Source organism: Cetorhinus maximus, chromosome 9 (assembly GCF_964194155.1).
Source record: "Cetorhinus maximus chromosome 9, sCetMax3.hap1.1, whole genome shotgun sequence".
Classification (NCBI taxonomy): Eukaryota; Metazoa; Chordata; class Chondrichthyes; order Lamniformes; family Cetorhinidae; genus Cetorhinus; species Cetorhinus maximus.
In genome coordinates, this window is record NC_135887.1 from 56,260,189 (window position 1) to 56,286,224 (window position 26,036).

Below are 26,036 nucleotides of genomic sequence, written 5' to 3' on the forward strand. Positions count from 1 at the left end.
TGCCCGGTTATAGAGACATGCAGTGTTCACACCCAATAACAGAGACTCTGCCCGGTTATAGAGACATGCAGTGTTCACACCCAATAACAAAGAGTCTGCCCGGTTATAGAGACATGCAGTGTTCACACCCAATAAAAGAGAGTCTGCCCGGTTATAGAGACATGCAGTGCCCACACCCAGTAACAGAGACTCTGCCCAGTTATAGAGACATGTAGTGTTCACACCCAATAACAGAGACTCTGCCCGGTTATAGAGACATGCAGTGCCCACACCCAATAACAGAGACTCTGCCCAGTTATAGAGACATGCAGTGTTCACACGCAATAACAGAGACTCTGCCCGGTTATAGAGACATGCAGTGCCCACACCCAATAACAGAGAGTCTGCCCGGTTATAGAGACATGCAGTGCTCACACCCAATAACAGAGACTCTGCCCGGTTATAGAGACATGCAGTGCTCACACCCAATAACAGAGACTCAGCCCGGTTATAGAGACATGCAGTGTTCACACCCAGTAACAGAGTCCAGCCCGGTTATAGAGACATGCAGTGTTCACACCCAATAACAGAGACTCTGCCCGGTTATAGAGACATGCAGTGTTCACACCCAATAACAGAGAGTCTGCCTGGTTATAGAGACATGCAGTGTTCACACCCAATAACAGAGACTCTGCCCGGTTATAGAGACATGCAGTGTTCACACCCAGTAACAGAGACTCTGCCCGGTTATAGAGACATGCAGTGTTCACACCCAATAACAGAGACTCAGCCCAGTTATAGAGACATGCAGTGTTCACACCCAATAACAGAGACTCAGCCCGGTTATAGAGACATGCAGTGTTCACACCCAGTAACAGAGACTCTGCCCGGTTATAGAGACATGCAGTGTTCACACCCAATAACAGAGACTCTGCCCGGTTATAGAGACATGCAGTGTTCACACCCAGTAACAGAGACTCAGCCCGGTTATAGAGACATGCAATGCCCACACCCAATAACAGAGACTCTGCCCGGTTATAGAGACATGCAGTGTTCACACCCAGTAACAGAGACTCTGCCCGGTTATAGAGACACGCAGTGTTCACACCCAATAACAGAGACTCTGCCCTGTTATAGAGACATGCAGTGTTCACACCCAATAACAGAGAGTCTGCCCGGCTATAGAGATATGCAGTGTTCACACCCAGTAACAGAGACTCTGCCCGGTTTATAGAGACATGCAGTGTTCACACCCAAAAACAGAGAGTCTGCCCGGCTACAGTCAGGCAGTGCTCACAGCCAATGTTTGACAGCGTACAGATAGAATGCAATGCTGCCTTGCACACCTTTAACACTTTCGCAACTCAGAACAGCCCACGTGCTTTACAGCCAAGTAAGTACTTCTGAAGCCTAGTCACTATTGCTATAAGAACCAGATCTCTATTCCTAATCACTTAACTTCACCCCCTCTGCTGATGCTCATCTCCAATGAGCAGCACTGACCCTCCTATGAACAGGAGATGTCTGTTCAGCCCCTCAATCCCATTCTATCATTCAATTTAATCATGGCACTCTGGTTTCATACACCTTAACAGCACAGGGACTCAAGGAGACAATTTAGCCCCTGAGCCAATGAGTTCTTGGCTGATCTGTGACTTAACTGCATGAACTTGCCTTTGCTCCAGATACCTTTGGTTAACATTAATCTATCAAATTAACAATTGATCTAGATCAATTGCCATCTGTGGGAGACAGAGTTCCAAACTTACACCACTGTGTGGAAGTGTTTCTTAATTTCACTCCTGAAATGTCTGGTTCTAATTCTTAAATAATGCTCCTTGGTCCTAAACTCCCCAAACAGTGGAAACAGTTTCTCTCTCTGCCCTATCTGTTCCCCTTAATATCCTGAAAACCTCTATCGATTCAAATTCAACTTCATCCCAAAATCTTCTAAATTCAGGGGAATATAACCCTAGTTTGTGTAATCTCTCCTCATACTTTAACCCTTGGAGTCTGAGGTATCTTTTTGGTAAATCTACACTGCACTGCACTCTCCCCAGGGCCAAATTGTCCTTCCTAAGGTGTAGAGCCCAGAACTGCTCCCAGTAACTCCAGGTGTGGTCTAACCAGGGCTTTGTGCAGCTGAAGCTTGACTTCTACCCCCTTGTATTCTGGTGTATTCTACTCCCTTTTACACTTAGCAAAATCTGTCAATCTTTGTTCCAAAAATATTAATTAACTGCACTCCATTCCTACAGCTTTTTGGGCTCAACATTTCAGTGTAGGTGAGGCACAAGTGGGTATTCCCAACCTTCAGCCTCATTCATCTCCCATTTTCAATCATCCTCCATAAAGCTGGCCTTGTGCCAGGAATTGCCTCTGATTGGACAGTATAATGGTGACTTAGCAACAAGCAGAAACCTCATTAAATATGCAAATTGGGTCATATGACATCAGTAATCCACCAAACCATTTTTAGTACCTACAGCTTGATAAACATTTAGTGCTGGGCCTGCTCAGTAGGAGAGACAGAAGGTTGTGGATTCAAGTCCTCCAGAGACATGAGCACAAAATCAAGGCTGAAACTCCAGTATGATACTGAGGGAAAGCTGCACTTGTCAGACGTGCCTTTTCTCGGTTCAGCTGAAGAGCAGGGGAGTTATCCCCAGTGTCCCAATCAATAATTGTCTCTCAATCGACACCACAAGAAACCCCAGATTATCTGATTATCAAACTGCTGTTTGTGGGATCTTGCTGTGCATAAATGAGCTGATGTTTTTCCTACTTTACAACAATGACTGCTGTTCAAAAACTCCTACATTGGCTGTGAAACTCTTTGGGGTGTCCTACTGATGAGAAAAGTTACTAAATAAATGCAAGTTCGTTCTTTTTAAGCCTGGCTTTATCCTGGCTTCCAGTTGGCAATGTTAATTTGTTATCAAACTTATTGTCAGGTTGCTGTCTACATCCTCTCATCTCTATTCTCACTGTTTCCAATCACCAAGTACAGTCCCTAGCTGGGAAACTGCTTGTGAGGACCCGACAGAGGCATTCTGAAGCTGGCTACCCTGAGGGACTCTTGAGTAACTCTTCTCCAATCTATCTTGGTCCGGGGGGGGAACAGCCTTGACTTTCAGCTCGGGTCTGTCGATGGATGATAGAGTCGAGGCTGGACATGTGAGGGGATGAGCCCAGAACTGCTCTTCCATTGGCCCCTTAAAGAGATGCATTACTAAAATCACTTGAACAGCTGATTCCAGTGAGAATCCAGTAGTAAATGCTATTTTATAACCAGGCTGTACATTCAACACATTTACCAAGAACCCAGCTGTTGCTGCTCATTACAGACATCCCATCTGATTCAGAGACTTCCTCATGATAGTTGTAAAGATGAAGTAACACTGAACATTACCTGGTGTTCCAGCTGGGCCTCGTTCTCCTGGAGAGCCTGGAAGGCCTCTCAGCAGAGTATCAGTCCTGATGGCGGGCAGAGGCGTGTCAGCTGGGAATGGGAAACAAAATCAAACAATGGCAGTAACTGGGTGAAAGCACATAGGCCATCATTTTGGTAGTTTACTTATTATCAATCAATCTCCAAACACCCTCAATCACTCATTCTCTCAATCTCCTACTCCCTCACTTCGTCATTCATCCCCTCACTCAATCACCCACTCCGTCATTTACTCACTCCATCATTCACCTACTCCCTCATTCAATCACTCAATCATCCATTCCCTCATTCACCCATTCCCACATTGAAGTGTTTTGTCACTTCTTTACAATTAAGAATACACACACACAGCTATTAGCTTCTGAACATCTGGGATTTAGCACACCCTACTGGCAGGTATTTTATATAACACTTCTTTTTAACTAAAATGTCTTTTTACAAAAAAGCATTAACATTAAACACAAACATCATATCTCCTCCCTCTTTAACCAGGAACAAACCGGTCAGGCAGCTTGCAGATTCGCTTTGGTCTAGAGAGGATTGTTGGCTTAGGTATCTCAGTTTGTTTGCTTAGAAATGGAAAGTTCTGCTGTTCTACTTGTTTCTGTTCAGTTTCAACAGTTGTAGCTAGCTACAGGTTTGTCAGTTGAATTAAGTCGGGTTTCACCAACTACAGCAGATGTTTCCCAGAAATCTTCCGCAATGACTGGAGATCCCTGGAAATTTGGTTCCTTGGATTTGGCTTCTCTAATCTGGTCAGTGTGTCTCTTCCAGATTCCACAGGAAGATTCAACACTATAGGTCAGTGGTCCTTGACGCTTGATGATTCTTCCCAGGAGCCACTTTGATGTCCCACAGTAATTTCGGACTCAAACAGACTGATCCAGATTAAACTCACGAGCTGGTTTACTTGTGTCATGTGACCTTTTCTGATCAAGTTGCCTTGAACCAATCTATTCTTTCAAATCCGGACGCAGCAAATCCATTCTGGTACGCAGTCATCTTCCAAACATCAGCTCAGCAGGAGATACGCCTATTGTTGAATGTAGAGTGTTACGATACATCATCAAAAAGTTCTTTAGCTTCAACTTCCAGTCTGTGTGTGTCCTCCCCTTCAATATGGCCATTTTGAATGTCTGGACAAAACGCTCTGCTTCACCATTTGAGGATGGGTGGTAAGGTGAGATGAGAACCTACTTGATCCCATTGTTTTTCAGGAATGTTTGAAATTCACATGATGTGAATTGTGTGCCATTGTCAGACGCAATCTGCTCCAACAATCCAAAAGCAGTGAACACGTTCCGGAGACCATCAATGATCTTTGCTGAAGTAGTCGACTTCATGGGAATAATATGAGGTCACTTTGTGTGGGCGTCCACCGCAGTCAGGAGAGTATGTCCGAGAAGTGGTTCAGCAAAGTCCACATGAGGTCTCTGCCATGGGTGGTCAGGCCAAGCCCACGGATGTAATGGGGCAGGTGCAGGAGAAGACTTCATTTCTAGGCATGGAAGGCAATCACTGACCATGCCTTCAATGTCTTTATCCAGGTGTGGCTACCATACACATAGACGAGCCAATACTTTCAGTTTGACAATTCCCATGTGACTGAGGTGAAGCTCTTCTAACACTCGTGTTTGGAATTTGAGGAATAACAACTCGGATTCCCCATAACAAACAACCATCTTGCAGAGTCAGCTCAAATCTACACATGTAGTAAAGCTTAAGCTCAGTAGTCACTTCTTGAGGTACACACCAACTCTTCTGTGTGTACAGGTAAACTTCGGGGAGCACAGTATCCCTCTGAGTTTCAAGTCGAATTTGATCCGCTTTAACAGGTAACATGTTTATTTGGTTCACATTGAAAGCAGTGACTTCACTTTGGGTTGTGGAGCTGTGGTGTAACGGAAGTCTGGAAAGAGCATCCGCATTTCCATGATTCTCAGTGGAGCGAAATGTAGTTTCGTACTGGTAGTAAGCAGATATGATCAGTGTCCACCTTTGTAGGCGTGCAGCGGCAAGTGTCGGAGTTTGTGACTTCGGGCTAAGTAACCAGGTCAAAGGCTTGTGGTCTGCAATTAACATGAATTTACAAATATTGGTGGAACTTCTTGACTCCATAGATTAGTCCCAGAGCTTCCTTCTCAATTTGGGCATAATTTTGTTCTACCTTGGACAATATGTGTCAGGCTTAAGCAATGGGCCTTTCACTGCCATCAGGAAATGTGTGGGAGATGACAGCTCCAACACCAGATCCAGATGCATCACAAGCCAGGCTGACAGGTAACTTTTCATTGAAATGTGCCAGGACTTCAGCAGAACTCTTGCTTGAGCTCCTTGAAACTTTCCTGACAGGCATGTGGCCAATCCCATTTTGCATTCTTCTTCAGCAGATTATTCAGTGGTGCTGCCTTGGTACCAAACTGGAAATGAACTTGCTGTAATAATTCACAAGTCCCAAAAATGAAAGAAGCTCCTTAACATTTTTGGGCTGTGGTGCATTCACCACTGCCTCCACCTTTCTGAATGAGGTTGAGGGGCCAGTTTCATCGATCACAGGTCCCAGGTGAGGCACTGAGGGCTTCAAGAACAAGCATTTGAATTTCTTACAGTGGATGCCGTATTTTTCCAATTGATGCAGGACCCTGTCTAGGTTCTCTAAATGAGCTAGGAGGCTTTTCCTGGTGATGAGCATGTTGTCTTGGAAGCAAATTATACCAGGGAGGCCCTGCAGTATTTTGTCCATGGCCTGCTGGAATAAGGCTGGTGATGATGCGATTCCAAATTGTAGTCGTTTGTACTGCTATAGACCTCTGTGTGTGTGCTGATGGTTGTATACTTCCTGGAATCTTCACTCAGCTGCATTTGCAAAAATTCCTGTGATAGGTAAAGCTTTGTGAATAATTCACCTCCATTCAAAGCAGCGAACAGGTCCTCAATTTTCGGTAGAGGGTACTGATGCATTTCCAGGAAAGGATTAATGGTGATTTTATAGCCACCACATATTCTGATAGACCTGTCATCCTTCACTACTGGGACTATTGGAGCTGCCCACTCTGCATAATCAACTTTCTCAATTATCTGAAAGTTTTCATGTTGTTCTAGTTCCTGCTCAATTTTCTGTCGCATTGAGTAGGGAACTGAATGTGGTTTGAAGAACCTTGGAGAAGCTTCGGCCTTCACAGTAAGTTTGGCGTCAATGTCTTTAATAACTCCAAGACCTTCTTTGAAGGACCTTCTATGCTTGTCTAACAAGGACTGCAACATGGGGTTGCAATGCACTTTATTTATTTTATTCTAGTCCAGTTGAATTACTTTTAGCCAGTTCCTGCCCACAAGCGATGGACGATCCCCTTTCACAATGATAAGAGGCAACCTTGCTATTTTTCCAAGTATATTTACGGGTTCACCAGTGTAGGTGCTAGGCTGGAGGAGGGCTTTCGCCAATGGACATTTCTTGAAAGTTTTCTCCCATGTCTTCTCTGAAGCAATAGAAACAGATGCTCCAGTATCAACCTCCATTTCAACCATTTTACCATTTAAGGCAATGCCAACTTTTAGTCTTTCATCTAGCTTCAGATCAGACTGAATGTAATACAATTGCTCCCCTGCATTGTTGCTGTTAGTTTCATTTCTGCCTCATCTGGATTCGCATTACTTTTGTATTTTGTTTCCAAGTAATGCATCTTTTTAAACTGCCTGTTTATTTTCAGGTGCTGCTTGTCTGTGTGCTCCTCGAGATGCCCTTTTCTTGGTGATACTGCTTTACTGTGATCAGCCTTTGATCTACATGAACACTGTATGTGTCCTTTTTTTCCACAGTGGTGACAATCAGCGGTTTTCCACTTACAGGCTTCTGCATTATGCCCTATTCCATTACAGTGGTAACATGTTTGAAAGCAAGTATACCCTAACTTTACTATTTTAACTTCAGCATTGTTAGAATGTGCTTTCAAACCTCCAGCTTGTTTCTCTGCCATTTCTAAGCTTTGCGCAATTTCGAATGCTTTCTTCAGTGTCAACTCTTGCTCCGCTAACAATCTACGCTGAATTCTTTCATTCCTTAGTCTATAAACCAAGCGATCACGCAATGCTTCTTCCAGGTAACCTTCAAAGTCACAATGTTCCCCTAATTTTCTCAACTCAGCCAGGAACTGGGAATCCAAAACATAAAAACAAAAAGCTAACTGGGAAACTGACTCACTCTCAAGCTGTTCTCTTCAGTGAAACTTGAATCTCTCGGCAATATTTGCTGGTCTGGGATCAAAGTGCTTTTTCAAAACACCCACAAGCTCTTTAAAGCTTTTATCTGCTGGCTTGTCAGGAGCAATGAGATTTCTCAGTAAAGTGAAATATTTTATTCCGATGACTGTAAGAAATACTGAAACCTGCTTTTCCTCTTCATTCTCATTCACAATGAAAAACTGGTCCATTTGCTCGACATAAACTACAAGGTCCATAGTAGCTGGATCAAAAACCTCTAAAGCCCCTAATAATGATGATCCCATCCTCGTCACCATTTGAATTATTTTGTCACTTCTTAACAATTAAGAATACACACACACAGTTATCTGCTTCTGAACCCCAGCTTCCTGTGTGAAAAACAGAAGGTCCCTTTATTCCTTATTCTGCAGCAGAGGACAATACATCCAGGATTTAGCACACCCTACTGGCAGGTTTTATTATATAACACTTCTTTTTAACTAAAATGTCCTTTTACAAAAAAGCATAAACGTTAAACACAAACATCATACTCATTCATCTAGTTCCTCATTCATCCCCTCCGTCATTCAACCACCCATTCACCCCCTCAATCCCCAACTCCCCTCAAATATCTATTGAATTTTTCCTTACAGTTTTCTACATTCACTGAATGCTTCATTCCAGATGTCCAGCACTCAATATTCCTGTTGTGGTCTATCTGTGTTCTGTATTTCGGTTAAAGATGCAGAGCAGTGCAGCCCTCCCATTGCCCTGGCCAATATTTGTCTGACACTAAGTAGATGCACTGTTCACTTATCTGATTTCTGTTTGTGGGAGCTTGTTGTATGCAAATTGGCTGCGGTGTTTCCTATATTACAGTAATTAAAAGTATTTCAATGGCTGTGAAGACTCTGGGTGGTCTGAGGCCTCGGCAACAGTGTTGCGCCACTCAAAGAATTAGGTTTGAAATTCCATGCCAATCCATTTCATATGGGTACTGGGGTAACACATCTATATCCAGGATTCTGAGAGTGCATCAGGAGGATGCTCCACTTCCTGACCAGTCCAACACCAGCTCAGCAAATTCAGTGTCGGAGATTCACTCAGCCTGCGAACACATGGTGAATCACATGACACATTTAAGGAGGAACAGTAGCAGTAGAGATGCAGCTAATGTATTCTTACCTTTTCATGTGAATGAGAGAGGAGTGCCCCTTGATCATTTGTGTCATCTTTAAAGTTCAGAGCCCCTAAAGTGGAATTTCAGAGACTGTGGGAATGCACCTGTGCACCAATGCATGGGTCATATGCAAATCTGCAATGTGTACTGCAGCATGTGCAATATCTAGAGGAAGCCTTAAGGACAAAGGCCTGAAGTGTAGACCCAGTTTCTCTGGCATTGTTGAGAGCTGGCTGTAATTACAGGGTTATCTCCTTCACAAAGAGGAACATGAACAATTAGGCCCAAAATAGCAAACAGCAAGGTGAAATCCTGTGGCAGCATCAGAACCAGGTTAGGTAACAGGAGACATATATAGCAGCGAAAGGTTCTGCCTGACCACAAAGGTAAAGGAGCAAAGGGACCTGGGAGCACAAGCACACAAATCATTAAAAGTTGCAATGCTGGTTAGTTTTTTTAATTCATTCATGGGATGTGGGCATCACTGGCTAGGCCAGCATTTAATGCTGATCACCAGTTGCACTTGAGAAGGTGGTGCTGAGCTGCCTTCTTGAACCGCTGCAGTCCACATGGTGTAGGTACACCCACAGTGCTGTTAGGGAGGGAGTTCCAGGATTTTGACCCAGCGACAGTGAATGACGATATATTTCCAAGTCAGGATGGTGAGTGGCTTGGAGGAGAAGTTCCAGGCGGTGGTGTTCCCCTGTGTCTACTTCACTTCTCCTTCGAGATGGTAGTGGTTGTGGGTTGGTGATGGAGGGTGTAAATATTTGTTAAAGAGGTGCCAATCAAGCAGGTTGCTTTGTCCTGGATGGTGTTGAGCTTCTTGAGTGTTATTGGAGCTGCACTCATCCAGGCAAGTGGGGAGTATTCCATCACACTCCTAACCTGTGACTTGTAGATGGTGGACAGGCTTTGGGGAGTCAGAAGGTGAATTACTCACTGCAGGATTCCTAGCCTCTGACCTGCTCTTGTAGCCACAGTGTTTATATGGCTAGTCCAGTTCAGTTTCTGGTCAATGGTAACCCTCAGGATTCGAGGCGCGCCCGCTCCTGCACTGGAGAACATTTTTCCCATAGAACTTTATTATATTTCTGCTCAGCATGGATCCTGAGGTCTGCCCTTGGTGGATACTGAGTGAGTTGGCAAAAAGGGTTTAAAAGCAAAGGGCGGTGGGTGGAGGGGTCATGGGTTGGCATGAGTTGGCACTAAGTTGACAGGGGATATAAGGGGACATGAGGGTGGGTGGATGGGCATAGTTTGGCATGGAAGATATGAGGGGCTTTAGATTGGCATGGGGGGAATAAGGGGCCATTGGGGTGGGTGGAGGGGCATAGATTGTCATTGATGGGGAGTGGGTGGGTGAGGTCTAGAGGGCTTAATATTCAACAATACACCTGGGATGAAGTCTCAGAGAATTGAAGCCTTTTAACCAAACCCACCTTGGCATTTGGGGCTGCCTCCGATCCTCTGATCTGCGTCCAGGAGTGGCAGGCTGGACTCCAGGGTGCATGAGTATTGCGTGCAGATCTGGAATCCGCATTATAAGAAGGATGTGATTGCGCTAGAGAGAGTGCAGAGGAGATTTACCGGGATGTTGCCTGGGCTGGAGAGTTTTAGTTATGAGGAGAGACTTGATAGACTGGGGTTATTTTCCTTGGAGCAGAGGAGATTGAGGGGGGACATGATTGAGGTGTATAAAATTATGAGGGGCATAGATAGGGTAGACTGGAAGGAACTTTTCCCCTTGGTGGAGGGATCAATAACCAGGGGGCATAGATTTAAGGTAAGGGGCAGGAGGTTTAGAGGGGATGTGAGGAAGAATTATTTCCCCCAGAGGGTGGTGGGAATCTGGAACTCACCTACTGAAAAGGTGGTAGAGGCAGAAACATTTAAGAAGTATTTGGATGTGCACTTGCGATGCCATGGCATACAAGGCTATAGGCCTCATGCTGGAAAATGGGATTAGAATAGTTAGGTACTTGTTTGACTGGCGCAGACTCGATGGGCCAAAGGGCCTTTTTTCTGTGCTGTAGACCTCTATGACTATGACTATGACTATGTCTTACACTCACTAAGTGGAAGTACTTGGGAACATACAGTAAAGACTCAGAAGGCTGATAGTGGGTACACTTTACCACAACAAGGTTCTGAGATTCATTTTGAGAATGGCTTATTATGATAATCAGTGCGAGGTGGATGGCTGTAGTTCAGGTGAAGCTATTTATAATGGTGGTTACTGGGTCACTGTCTTATACAGAATAGGACAGTGCTGTTCATGCAGCAACTACATAAAGAACTTTAGTAAAAGTCCTGATGCTCAGTGATTGACGCATGAACTCACCAGGTTGTGAGCTATTTTCTCCTCTGACAAGGATCGAGACTGTGTTTTCCAGTCCTGCCGCTCAATGGTCATTCCTCTCTGGGTGGTGAAAATGTGGAAGACGCAGCAAACATAGCTCATATTGTAGAGTACGTTAGGCTGCAGGGGGAGATCTAATAAACTTTTTCTGTTCCCTTTCTAAGGCCTTTACATCTTCCATGAAGTGTGGGCCTAGAATTGCCCACAATACTCCAGCTGAGACCTAACCAGTGATTTATAAACTTCTAGTGTGATCTTGTTGTTTTAAAATTCTATTCCAATTTATAAACGGAAGTAAGCCAGATGCTTTTTTCATCACCTTACCCACTTGTCCTGCTACCTTTTGTGTCTCTTAACTCCAATGTCTCATTGCTCACTTGTATTTCAAAATTCTGTTATTTATAATAAATTGTCTTCACAATGTGCACCACTTCACACTTCTCCATACTGAACTCCATCTGCCCTGCGTCTGCCCATTTCACCATCCTGGCTATGTCACCTTGAAGCTTATCAAAGCCCTCAGCACTATCTAAACTTTGCCAAATTTTGTATCCTTTGCAAACTTTATATTGCTACAACCCAGTCTAGGTTGCATATAAAAATTGAAAGGAATAATAGACTTAAAACTGACCCTTGGAGAGCAGCACTGCACCCACCGCCCAGCCTGAAAACCATACCACCATCATCAGCCTTTCTTCCTGTCACTGAACCAATTTTGTATCCATACCACCATTTCCCATTACATTTAAGGGCTTCCATCTTCTTAATAAGCCTCCCATGTGGCACTTTGCCAAATGCCTTCTGGAAGTCCATATACACATCAACAGGTCAAACTTTTCCCCTACCTAACCACTTACACTTTATGTTTATAGAAAGTTTTAGGCTCAATTTCATATGTTTGCTAATCTTTTCTCATAACCTCTCTTTGCCTCCTGAATTCACTTTTTCAATTTCCTTCTGTCCTTTCCATATTGTCTCTGGTTAGTAATGGAATCTTGCTCCAAAAATTTATTCTAAACCTCCTTTTTCAGTTTTATTTCAACTTTATTTCCTTGGTCATACATTAGCTTCGGATACTAGGCCATTTCTCTTCAAAGCAATCTGCCTAGTTTGTTCTGAACTATCTCTTCCCTGAATGTCCTCCATTGTTCCCTTACTACTTTACCCAGCAATCTACCTGTGCTAGGTTCCATCCTTAAATCGCTGACATTAGCTCTTCCCTGCTTGAGTGTCGTTGCTTTGATATTTTCTGGTTTCTTTCCACAGTACCTTAAACCACAGTTTAGCTTTAAACCATGGGTATCATCAATGTGGCAAATAAGGTGCAAATGAAGTTCAACCCAGATAAATGTGAGGTAGTTCATTTTGGTAGGAAGAATAGGGAGGTCACTTATTACCTGAAGATGCAAGCCTAGGTAGGGCAGAGGAATAAAGGGAACTCGGAGTACAAATACATCAATCACCAGACATTGTGCCACATGTTAGCAATGCCATTAAAAAATAAAACATGAATGAGGTTTTATTGCTAGAAGGATAGAATTGAAGAATTGCTAAACCTGTATCGAACCCTCTTTAGACCATACCGATTATTGGGAGCAGTCCTTGTCACCATATTATAAAAAAGATATAGAGGCACAGGAGAGGGTGCAGAGTTGAATTACAAGCATGATACGAGAAATGGATGGATATACATATATACAGAAAGGATTGACAGGCTGGGTCTCTCTTCTCTTGAAAAAAGAAGACTGAGAGATGACCTATTGAGGTCTTTGCAATTCTGTCCAGCTGACATGAGACTCTATCCTGGGAGACTCCCCACTGTAGGACTCCCACAAGACTCCACTCCCCGGTATGGCAGACAGAGCTTACAAATGTAAGAGTTTTTAAAATTCATTCATGGGATGTGGGCTTTGCTGGCTGGGCCAGCATTTATTGCCCATCCCTAGTTGCCCTTGAGAAGGTGATGGTGAGCTGCCTTCTTGAACCGCTGGAGTCCATGTGGTATAGGTACGCCCACAGTGCTGTTAGGAAGGGAGTTCCCGGATTTTGACCCAGCAACAGTGAAGGAACGGTGATATATTTCCAAGTCAGGATGTTGAGTGACTTAGAGAGGAACTCAATGGTGCCTGTTACCAGCAAATAAGGTCAGAGTAAAGAAAAATGGTAAAAATACAGAATTAAAGGACAGAATTAATCAGCATGCATACAGCATTCATAACAAGATGGGAATAGTAGAAAATATTTAAAAAGAGTAAAAATAGAAATAAACGAGTATGATATGATCACCATTTCAGGGATGTGTTGCAAGGTGACCAAGGGTGGAAACCGAATATTCAAGGTTATTTCACATTTTGGAAGGATAGGAAGAAAGAAATAGGTGGTGGTGTAGCTCTGTTAATAAAGGGTGAGATCAGTACAGTAGTGAGAAATGATCTTGGTTCAGAAGATCAAGATATAGAATCAGTGTAGGTGGAAATAAGAAATAGCAAAGGAAAGAAGTCACTGGTAGGAGTAGTTTATAGGCCCCTGACAGAAGCTATACTAGAGCACAGAGAATAAGGCAGAAATAATGGGGCTTGTAGGAAAGATACTACAGGTTGATTGGGCAATTTTAATCTTCATATAGCTTGGTGAATCAAATTGGTAAAGGTAGTCTGGAGGATGAGTTCATAGAGTGTAGTTGGGATAGTTTCGTAGAATAATATGTTCTGGAACCAACCATGGAAAAATCTATTTTAGACATGGTAATGCATAATGAGGCAGGATTAATTAATGAGCTCATAGCATGATAGAATTCCACACTTAGTTTGAAGGCGAGAAAATTGGGTTTGAAACTTGTGTCTTAAATAAAAATAATTACAAAGGTATGAAGACAGGTTATAAATAGGTTATAAAAATAGGCTATAAGGTAAGACAGTAGATAAGCAATAGCAGATGTTTAAAGAGATTGTCATAACTCTCAACAAAGATATATTCCATTGAAAAAGAAAGACTCAATGAGAAGGATGCACCATTCGTGGCTAACTGAGGAAGTTAAGGATGGTATCAAATTGAAAGGAAAGATGTACAATGCTACAAAGATTAGCAATAGCTCAGAAGATTGGGAAAAGTTTAGTAACTAGCAAAGGATGACTTAAAAGAAAGGACAAATTAGAATATGACAGTAAATTAGCAAGAAATACAAAAACAGACAGTAAGAGTTTCTGTAAAAACAACAGGAGTAGCTAGAGGATGAGACTGGTGACTTACTACTGAGAAACAAGGAAATGGCAGAGACTTTGAATGAATATTTAGCATCTGTCTTCACAGTAGAAGTCACAAAAAGCAGCCTGAGAATAGTAAAAAAAGGTCAAGGGGAAAAATGGAGGGAGAAATTTAAAGCAATCACTATCACTAGAGAAAAAGTACTAAAGCTAATGGGACTTAAGGCCGACAAGTCCCCTGGATCTGATGGCCTGCATCCTTGGGCCTTAAAAGAGGTGGCTGCAGAGATAGTGGATGCAATGGTTGTAATCTTCCAAAATTCCCTAGATTCTGGAAAGGCCCCAGTGGATTGAAAACTGCAAATATAACACCCTTATTCAAGAAAGGAGACAGACAGAAAGCAGAAAACTATAGGCCAGTTGGCCTAACATCTTTCACTGGGAAAATGCTGGAATCCGTTATTAAGTAGTAGGACATTTAGAAAATCATAATACAATCAAACAGAGTCAACATGGTCACCTGAAAGAGAAAGCATGTCTGAGAAATTTATTTGAATTTTTTGAGGATGTAACAGGCAGGGTGAATAAAGGAGAACCAGTAGATGTAGTGTATTTGGATTTCCAAAAGGCATTGGTATTGTGCCACATAAAAGGTTAATAAACAGGATAAGAGCTCATGGTGTTCAGGGTGATATATTAGCTTGGCTAGAGGATTGGATAACTAACAGGAAACAGAGAGTCAGGAAAAATGGGTAATTTTCAGGTTGGCAAACTGTAACTAGTGGGAGTGTGAAAGGCATCAGTGCTGGGGCCTGAACTATTCACAATCTATATGAATGACTTGGATGAAGGGATCAACTGTGTTGTAACCAAATTTGCTGATGATACAAAGATATTTGGGATAGCAAGTTGTGAGGAAGATACAAAGAGTCTGCAAAGGGATAGCTTGAGGGGGCAAAGTTTAAGAATAAGGGGTCTCCCATTTAAGACGGAGATGGGGAGGAATTTCTTCTCTCAGAGAGTTGTTAATCTTTGGAATTCTCTTCTCCAAGGAGCAGAGGAGGCTGAGTTATTGAATATATTCAAGTCTGAGTTAGACAGATTTTTGATTGGCAAGGGAGTCAAATGTTAGTGGAATTAAGGCCACAATCAGATTAGCCATGATCTCATTAAATGACGGAGCAGCCTCAAGGGGCTGAATGCTGCTGCTCCTTTTTCTTATGTTCTTATGGTCCACCTTTGTCCAAACGCACTATCCTGTGAATCTGTCTCAAAAATATTGCTGCATTGCATCCAATGAGATCATTGGGAAGGAGCATTACTTAGAACAAAACAGTGGCTGGAATTATTTGTCCAACATGATACAAGGGGTTTGCTTTGATGTCAGACCTTTGCTCATTGTCCATTCACCATAAAGTGGGGCCTTTTCCCATGCCTAGTGTCACACTCTGCATGAGGGAGCAGATTATACATAGCATCTTCAATATTAAAAAAAGTAAGAAAGGGCCTTGGACCTACTAGTTTCCCTGTCTGAAGCATCCAACGTGTATTGCTGAGTGAAGCTTAGGACACCTGGTGGGCCAGCGGGACCTGGCAATCCTGTCTCTCCTGGATATCCTCTTGGACCTGGGAGTCCTTGAGGTCCCACCGCACCTGAAATGAAAAATATATTGAAAACTGGCGTGAACTGTAATAATGCAGGTGAACAAGATTCCTGTATTGTCCCCGTGTACTAGCCAGATGTGTGACTGTGTAACATGGATGATAGAGAATTGGCGACTCGCTTTACACTATTTACAACATTGTACCAAATCAGGATCAGCCCTGTCTTGTAGAAATCTGTTTGCACAGAATTAAAACATCAGAAAAGATTGTATAGACTGGGATCCTTTCCTCTAGAAAAAGCTGTGAAGTGCCTTCTCAAAGTCTTTTAAATTATGGAGGGGTTTGCTAGGGCAGGAATAGAGAAAGTATTTTCACTTTTGTGGGAAGCCAAAACTATGGGTCATCAAGGTAAGACAGTCACTAATAAATTCAATAGGGAATTCAAGAGAAGCTTCTTTACCCAGAGAGTGGTGAGAATGTGGAACTCACTCCCATAGGGAGTTGTTGAGGGAAATAGTGTTGATTCGTTTATGTGGAAGGATATGGAGGAGAAAGAAATTGCAGGATAAGCTCTTAGGCTGGTTTGGTGAAATGGTTTGTTTCTCAGCTGAATCGCTTGGAACAGACCCAATATCATGCCAGGTCCTACAGCACAGATCCTTTTTTTATTTGTTCACAGGAAGAGGGTGTCACTGGCTAGGCCAGCATTTATTGCCCATCCCTAATTGCCCTTGAGAAGGTGGTGGTGAGCTGCCTTCTTGAACCGCTGTAGTCCATGTGGTGTAGGTACACCCACAGTGCTGTTAGGAAGGGAGTTCCAGGATTTTGACCCAGTGACAGTGAAGGAACGGTGATATATTTCCAAGTCAGGATGTTGAGTGACTTGGAGGGGAACTCCCAGGTGGTGGTGTTCCCATGTATCTGCTGCCCTTGCCCTTCTAGATGGTAGAGGTTGTGGGTTTGGAGCTGTCTAAGGAGCCTTGGTGAATTTTTGCAGTGCATCTTGTAGATGGTACACACTGTTGCATCAGTGGTGGAGGGAGTGAATGTTTGTGGATGTGGTGCCAATCAAGCAGACTGCTTTGTCCTGGATGCTGTCAAGCTTCTTGAGTGTTGTTGGAGCTGCACTCATCCAGGCAAGTGGGGAGTATTCCATCACACTCCTGACTTGTGCCTTGTAGATGGTGGACAGGCTTTGAGGAGTCAGGAGGTGAGTTACTCATCGCAGGATTCCTAGCCTCTGAACTGCTCTTGTAGCCACATTTATATGGCTAGTCCAGTTCAGTTTCTGGCCAATGGATGTCCCATACCAGACACAATCTTTTATCTAATTTCCTATGAGATGCTATGACCAATAAGTTCTATCCTGTTTCGAGGTCCCATGTCTCTGACCCAAAGTGCAAAAATGTAAAAATTCACCATCCTGAAGATCTTCCTCCCTTTCAGCCTTTGCTATGGGGGTGCCACAATGCTGCTCGATTATCAGACAGATCAACCAGCAGACTTTTTGGATTTGGTGGGTGGTTTTACAGTCAGGTGCCTTTCCTGCCACTGACCCTCCCCATTTACCCCAGGCTGTACACTGGCACTGATACACGCTGGCTTGGCTGCACCAGTGGCTGGGTTCCTCCATGGCAAACAAGCCCTAGGACAGAATTTTCCGTGCCCGCTGGCGTTGGGCGTGTTCAGTCACGTGAGCGGCCAATATGACGAGAAGGCCAGAAATCGGTTTCACGAGGTCGTGAAACCAGTTCGCGATTGTCCACTCAGTCCGTCAATGGATATCGGGAACCTCAATGTAATACATCAGCAAATCATTATTAGGCCTGTCCGCCGGAATCATCCCTACCCCCACTGGATCGTCCGCCCATGTCAGCAGGAAAACACGCCGATGCAGAACACGTCTTGACAAGCGTGATGTGCAGAAGTCGGGACTTACCCGCCAAGGCCTTGCTCACATCGCGGACGTCCGAGGAGCAGAAGATGCTGGAGCCTGACAGCAACTGGACCCTGAGGAACATCCATGGCATGCTGGGTGGATTCTCATTGACACGGCTCTGCTGCGAAACAGCTCACAGAGGGTGGGAAGTCACCATTGAGAATCTGCTCTCAATGGATGATGGTCGAGGGGGTGGAGAGGAAGGTCCAGCTGTGTTTGGGAGAGGAAGATGAACTGGGGGGGTGGGAGAGGAAGGTCTCGGATCAACTGGGAGAGGAAGAGGTATTGTTGGGGGGTGATGTTGGGAGGGGGGGAGCAAAGGTATCAGGGGTGTGGTTGGGAGGAGGGGAATGAAAGTGTTCAGGGGGGTGAGGTTTAGAGGCGGGGAATAAAGGTGTTGGTGGGGTGAGGTTGGAAGAGGAAATGAAGGTGTCGGAGGAGGTATGGAGGTGGGAGGGAGTACGGAGGGGAGAAGGGGGTAATGGGGACAGCAACTTGGGAGGTAGGTGTAAGGGGGGGTGTAAGGTGTAAGGGGAGGAGCTCGGGGTGGGGGGATGGAGTGTGGAGAGGGGAGGGAGTCCAGGGGGAGGAAGGAGTACAGAGAGGGGAGGGATTCCGGAGGGGGGAAGGAAGGAGTGCGGAGAGGGGAGGGAGTAAGGGTGGCGAAAGAAGTAAAGGTGTGTGAAGGAGTCAGGAAAGGGGAAGGACTAATCAGGGGGGAGTCCTGGGGCGGGGAGGGGGTAGGGTGGGAGGACTAAGGGGGGAGGAGTTCCGAGGAGGGAAGGGCTTCCAAGGAGGAAGTGGTCCGGAGAGGGGATGTCCAGGCGAACGTGCAAAGGAAGGCTCTGATGAGTCCATGACTGCCTCCTGAGGAGCAAACTGAGGGTGGGTGTGGTACGAGGGAATGGTGAGAATGACTGAGGGCAGAGTGAGGCAGTAGGGTGGGAGGGTGAGAATTCAACAGTAGCAGTAGATGGGATAGTGAGGGCCGTTGGTGGGGACTTGGAGGTAGACATGGATCCTGTGGCTGGCACGGACGGGGTGAATGTGGATGGGGGTGGGATTTTCAGGAAGGAAGGGAACATACGTTCACCTGGACATCCCCGAAGGAAAAGGGCTGTGGCTGGTAGAAAACCGAGGGGAGGTGGAAGGTGATGCGGAGGAAGTCAACTGTGATGGGGGAAAGGAAATGAGTGACTGGGGGAGTGGAAAAGGATGGGGGAGTAAATGGAATACTGTATCAGCAGCATGCGATCTAAATCGAACATGAAATGAGTCATGGTGGGCGAGATCAGGTGCTGCGTGGCAACGTGTTTAGTGGGTGGGCGGAGATGCAGGACAGCTCAGTTGGACAACTGAAAGTGAACACCAGTGGGCAGCTTTGAAAATACTCAGGACATTGAGGTGACTGTGTTACATGAAGGATCCACGTGTGTGTGAGTGTGCTTGCATGAGACTCCAAAAGGCCCTGCCACAAACACACACACACTTCTCCCTCCAGAATCATTCATTGGCCGGCTGCTCCCCCTGTGATGACAGAGAACGAGGTTGAGAGTCTCACAGGCAAAGAGGACTTGGAGGGAGAGGACAGCCTCTGAGATGTCTGAATGGATGAGCCAGGAGTGTCTAGCTGCTACTCCTCCTCCCTTCAGGTGCCCGAGGGCCGCAGCCTGACTCCTTGAGGGGAAGGAACACCTGGAGGGACATCGATGTGCCTTGTTTCCCTCTCGCGTTCCCGCTGCAGGAACTCACCCATGGCTAATGCGACGGAGTGCAGATCTGTACACATCTCCGTGCTCTGCTGGACCAGGGTCTCCATGGTGTCTGCCATCCTCCCCATGGGGACCTCCATACGCACACATGTGGGCACCACTTCACCAGAGAGCAGGCGGATGCACTCCTCTGATTTGCAAGTCTCCATTGAGGGCTTCCAACATCTCTGCCTGATGTTCCCCCGTCTTCTGCTGACTCTCCAGGATGAGTTGGAAGGCCAAATCCAGAGGTTGGATATCTGACTTGGACTCTGCAAATGCCTCTTCCTTGTCCTCCGAGTGCCGGGGAGCCCAGCTGAACCTGCCTCCTCCTGCTGTGGACATGTGTCTGTGCAGTGACCACCAGATTGTGAACCTGAGCCTGCTCTAGGTCTAGGTCCCACCGAGGTCTGTCTCTCTGCGCTGGTGCAGGGTGTGGGTAAGCGCTGTGACGGGTCTTCCAGGCTGCTTATTTCTGGCTCTTCAATGGAGGAGGTGTCCTCTTGGCCTGAGGTGAGGACATTGATGGAGCTGAGGGACTGGCTGGCTGAGGGCGAAAAGAAAAAAAACTCCCAAATTTTTGAGGCACATTCCCGACACAAGAAAACTCCTCTTGCTTGACCACTTAAGTCACACTTAATAAGTCCAAAGAAAACCACTTCTTTCCTGTTGGTTTCTTCTGACCTCTTACTGATCTTAACATGTGCCTAAGACCAATGAGGGCCTAAGTGATCCCAGAAGCTATGCCTGGTGAGAGACACCAGATGTTCTATGCACATTGGCAGCAGAATAACACCTTGTGTGTCACATGTAATGATGTTTTCTATCCATGTAAGATAAAACATTGTCTGACTTATTCTGAGAAATGCTACAGTAGGTCTGTTAATATAATATAAATATTACTGAATGTTGAACACAAAATCATAGGGATTGAGGCTCAGATTTCAAGGCTTCAGATGCAATCCAAATCCCTTAATTTAATTAACACTCTGTAATATATTGACACTCAATCAGTATTCTCAGTTTCAGGCGTCAGACACGGCTCTGTGGTGACACGAGTGTGTCTGCAAACAGAACATGAGATGTTTTACAAGTGTGTGAAAAGGAAGAGATTAATGAAGGTACATATAGATCCCTTAGAGGCAGACACAGGAGAAATGATAGTGGGGAATAAGGAAATGGCAGACACTTTAACAAATATATTGTGCCAGGTCTTCACAGTAGAAAACAGAAAAAACATACTGAAAATTATGGGAAACCAGGGTCTAACGAGATTGAGGAACTTAAAGTAATTAATGTGAGTGAGGAAAAAGGACAACAGAAATGATGGTGACCAAGAGCCAACAAATTCCCTGGGCCTAATTCCCTACATCCTAGGTTTTAAAAGAGGTGGCTGTAGAGCTAGAGGATGCATTTGTTTTGATCTTCCAGAATTCCCTAGATTCTAGAACCTTCTCCATGGATTGGAAATTAGCAAATGTAACCCCGCTGTTTAAGAAGGGAGGGAGAAAGAAAACGAGAAACTATAAGCCAGTTAGTCTGCCATCAATAGGAGGGAAAATGCTAGAATCTATTATTGGGGAGGTCATAAGACAGAGCTAATCTGGTTTTATGAAAGGGAAATCATGTCTGATGAATCTATTAGAGTGTTTTGTAGGTGTAACCAGCAGGGTAAGGAAGGAGGTTTTGTTGAACATAGATTGACTTGTAGGTCTGGAGGAGGCTAAAGAGGTAGGGAAGGGGCAAGGCCATGGGGGGCATTTGAAAAGAAGGATGAACATCTCAAAATCAAGGCACTGCCTGATGTGGGTAAGTGACCAAAAGGGTGATGGGTGCGAATCTGGATCCAGGCAGCAGAGTTTGGGATGAGCTCAAGTTTCTGTCAGGTCGAAGAAGGGAGGCCGGTCGGGAGAGTGTTAGGATGTGTTAGGATAGTCAAGTCTACAGGTGACAAAGGCATGGGTGAGGGTTTCAGCAGCAGATGAGCTGAGACAGGGGGGTGATGGTGATGTTATGAAGGTGGAAATAGGTGGCCTGAGATGGAGCTGTTTTGTGGTTAAGGAACTGAGCCTGTTGGGGAATTCTGTCTTCTCAATCTTTCAGTAGAGGAAATTCCAACCCCTCCAGGGCTAATGCTGGAGTGGTAGGTGGAGAGGCTGGGATTGTTCTCCTAGGAGCAGAGGAGAATTGAGGGGGGATTTGATAAAGTGTACGGGTAGATAAAGAAAGCTGTTCCCATCAACTGATGGCACAAGGACAAAGGGACACAGATTTAAGGTTTTGGTAAAAGGGATGCAGGGGAATGTGAGGAACAACCTTTTTAACAGGGCAAGTGGTAATGAGCTGGAACTCGCTGCCTATGAGGGTGGAGGAAGCAGAGATGATGAATGATTTCAAAAGAAATTGGATAGGCATTTGAGGAGGAACAAGAGGTGGGCAGTTGTCTCACTCCCAGGAGGTGAGTTGGCAGTTTAAATATGTTAGTGAGGGTGTCAGCCTCTAGATTAACCTTCCTTGCTGTTTTACAGTGGGTGACTGGGTTTCCCAGGCCCTGGAAAATCTGGCAGCTGAAGATAGGCAAGGACAGCTCATGGAGGAGGTAAGTACCTTTACAGAATGGCTTGTGGGTCAGGAGGAGCAGGAGTGCTTTCCCAAGCCTCCATCAGATGACCACATACAAAGGCCCAGGATTCAAAATCAGATCCTCCCACCCTGGGATTGGGGATCTGAGGTGAGTGTGACTGCCCCTTGACATCAAGGCAACATTTGACCGACTGTGACATCAAGGAGCCCGAGCAGAACTGGAGTCAATGGGAATCGGGGAAAACTCTCTGCTGGTTGGAGTCATACCTAGCACAAAGGAAGATGGTTGTGGTTGTTGGAGGTCAGTCATCTCAGTCCCAGGACATCACTGCAGGAGTTCTTCAGGGTAGTGTCCTCGGCCCAACCATCTTCAGTTGCTTCATCAATGACCTTCCTTTCATCATAAGGTCAGAAGTGGGGATGTTCGCTGATGATTGCACAATGTTCAGCACCATTCGTGACTCCTCAGATACTGAAGCAGTCCGTGTCCAAATGCAGCAAGATCTGGACAATATCCAGGCTTGGGCTGACAAGTGGCAAGTAACATCTGCGCCACACAAGTGCCAGGCAATGACCATCTCCAACAAGAGAGAATCTAACTATCGCCCCTTGACATTCAATGGTATTACCATTGCTGAATCCCTCACTATCAACATCCTGTGGGTTACCATTGACCAGAAACTGAACTGGACTAGCCATATAAATACTGTGGCTGCAGAGCAGGTCAGAGGCTAGGAATCCTGCAGTGAGTAACTCACCTCCTGACTCCCCAAAGCCTGTCTAACATCTAAAAGGCATAAGTCAGGAGTGTGTTAGAATACTGTCCACTTGCCTGGATAGTGCAACTCCAACAACATTCAAGAAGCTTGACAGCATCCAGGACAAAGCAGTCCATTTGATTGGCACCACATCCACAAACATTCACTCCCTCCCCACCGATGCACAGTAGCAGCAGTGTGTACCATCTACAAGATGCACTGCAGGAATTCCCCAAGGCTCCTTAGACAGCAACTTCCAAACCCACGACCACTACCACCTAGAAGGACAAGGGCAGCAGATACATGGTAACACCAGCACCTGGAAGCTCCCCTCCAAGTCACTCACCATCCTGACTTGGAAATATATCGCCGTTCCTTCACTGTCGCTGGGTCAAAATCCTGGAACTCCCTCCCTAACAGCACTGTGGGTGTACCTACACCACATGGACTGCAGCGGTTCAAGAAGGCAGCTCACCACCACCTTCTCAAGGGCAACTAGGGATAGACAATAAATGCTGGCCCAGCCAGCGGTGCTCACAATCCATAAGTGAATAAACCCCACCAGGATCAGAGACCACCCTGGGAGCTCTAGGTCAGAGCCCACCCATCCTAGGTTTTGGAATTGGAAACCCATTCCTTGGATCAGACCCCCCTATTCCAGGATTGGAATTGAACCCTGCCCCCCTCCTAGCACTGGAACACCTCCCCCCCACCTCCACCCCCGGGATTAGAATGCCACTCCATCCTGCATTTTCATCAGAAACAGGGTGTGGAGTTAAAACTCCAGCGTGCATGGGGAGACCTGAAATTCCAAACCTCAGCCAAGTCTAATCCACTCCTATTTCTAACTAGGCCACTGATCCTGTGAAAGCATCTCACGTTGCTGTAACCGACAAGACAGTGTAAAGACCAACACTGGGATCCTACAGAGCTCAGAGATAGGACAGCATTTTTATTTGAATTGAAGTAAGTTGTTCTTCATCAATATTTTCATGATGTTCTCAGAGCCATAAATGTCCACTGTGGAACATTCATTCAAGCTGGATGTGTGTTATTGGAAGTGCATAGATATACCTGTGTTTACAGAGTGTACGTACCTGTCCGTCCAGGTGACCCTGCCTCACCTACTTCTCCCGTCTTCCCAGGTGGTCCAATAGGACCAGGAAGGCCAGGTAATCCCTGTAAACCTGAAATGGAAAAGCTCCAATTACTATTTCACTGATGTATGTTGAAAACAGTTAAACTGTGGAATTTATAAACATTCATCCTCTATTAAACTTCCATTCTACCTGACAAAGCTGAGTGTCTCCTCACATTTCAATCTCCTCTCCTCAACTCTCTCTTCAGGAAAGTGCTGGAATCGATTATTAAGGACAGCGCATTTCGAAAATCATCATCTGATTCAGCAGAGTCAACACGGATTTATGGAAGGGAAATCTTTCAGGGGTTGTGGGCATCGCTGGCAAGGCCAGCATTTGTTGCCCATCCCTAATTGCCCTTGAACTGAGTGGCTTGCTAGGCCATTTCAGAGGGCATTTTAAGAGTCAACCACATTGCTGTGGGTCTGGGGTCACATGTAGGCCAGACCAGGTAAGGGCAGCAGATTTCCTTCCCTAAAGGACATTAGTGAACCAGATGGATTTTTATGACAATTGATGGTAGTTTTATGGTCACTGTTACTGAGGTTAGTTTTTAAATGCAAGATTTTATTAATGAATGTGAAAGCAAAATACTGCAGATGCTAGAAATCTGAAATAAAAACAGAAAATGCTGGAAAAACTCAGCAGGTCTGGCAGTGTCTGTGGAGAGAGAAACAGAGTTAACGTTTCCAGTCCGTATGACTGATGTCCATATGTCTGAAGAAGTCGCACAGACTCGAAATGTTAACTCTGATTCTCTCTCCTCAGATGCTGCCAGACCTGCTGAGTTTTTCCAGCATATTCTGTTTTTATTATTAATTAATGAACTGAATTTAAATTCCCCCAGCTGCTGTGCTGGGATTTGAACCTGTATCCCCAAAACATAAACCTGAGCTGCTAGATTACTAGTCCAGTGACATTACCACTACAGCACTAAAAATCTATTTGCATCTTTTGAGGATATAATGAGCATGGTAGATAAAGGGGAACCAGTGGTTGTGGTATACTTAGATATTTAAAGGCATTCGATAAGGCTGTTGCACTAAGATAAAAGCTCTCTAAGTTGATGGTAAGTTATTAACAGGGAGAGAGGATTGATTAAAGCCAGAAAAGACAGAGCTAGAATAAACAGATCATTTTCAGGTGGCAGGCTGTTATTAGTGGAATTCTGAAAGGATCAGTGCTGGGGCCTCAGCTTTTTACAATCTATATTCATAACTTTGAAGAAGGGACTGGGAGTGATGGATCTAGGTTTGCTGAGAATAAAAAGCTGGATGGAAAAGGAAGACACAAAGAGGCTTCAGAGGAATATAAACAAGTTAAGTGAGTGGGCAACAAACTGGCAGATGGAGTATAATGTGGGAAAGTGTGAGGTAATTCACTTTGGTCATAAGAATAGAAAAGCAGAATTTTTTTTGAACGGTGAGAAATTATTAAATGTGAGTGTTCAGAGGCATGTGGGGTTTTTTGTACACGAATCAAAGAAAGTTAACATGCAGGTGCAGCGAGAAATTAGGAAGGTAAATGGTGTGTTAGTGTTTATTGTTAGGGGGTTGGAATAAAAGAGTAAAGATGTCTTGGTGCAGTTATATAGGGTTTCGGTGGGACCACACCTGGAGTATTGGTGTATAGTTTTGGTCTTCATATCTAAGGATGGATGTCTCAGCACTGTGAATGTGCCTTCACCACATGAACTGCAATGGCTCAAGAAGGCAGCTCAACACCACCTTTTCAAGGGCAATTAGAGATGAGCAACAAATCTGGCCTAGGCATCGAGGCCCACATCCGTAAAAGAATAAAATTAAAAAAAAATAGAGTGAAGGTTCAGTAGATTGGTCTCTGGGATGAGAGGGTTGTCCTATGGAGAAAGGCTGAATAAATTAGGC

General features: G+C 44.9%; 1 protein-coding gene across 3 annotated transcripts in view; it reads right to left on the reverse strand.

Annotated features, from left to right (window-relative positions):
• Window positions 1-26,036, reverse strand: part of LOC144684672 (collagen alpha-1(XXVI) chain-like) — a 202,185-nt gene that overhangs the window by 28,827 nt on the left and 147,322 nt on the right. For all 3 annotated transcript variants that reach the window (XM_078548762.1, XM_078548763.1, XM_078548760.1), the window contains exons 6-8: window positions 24,109-24,198; window positions 15,894-16,028; window positions 3,392-3,481 (exon numbers count right to left, since the gene is read on the reverse strand). In XM_078548762.1, coding sequence (XP_078404888.1) covers window positions 3,392-3,481; window positions 15,894-16,028; window positions 24,109-24,198 — 315 coding nt within the window. The remainder of the gene's footprint in view (window positions 1-3,391; window positions 3,482-15,893; window positions 16,029-24,108; window positions 24,199-26,036) is intronic.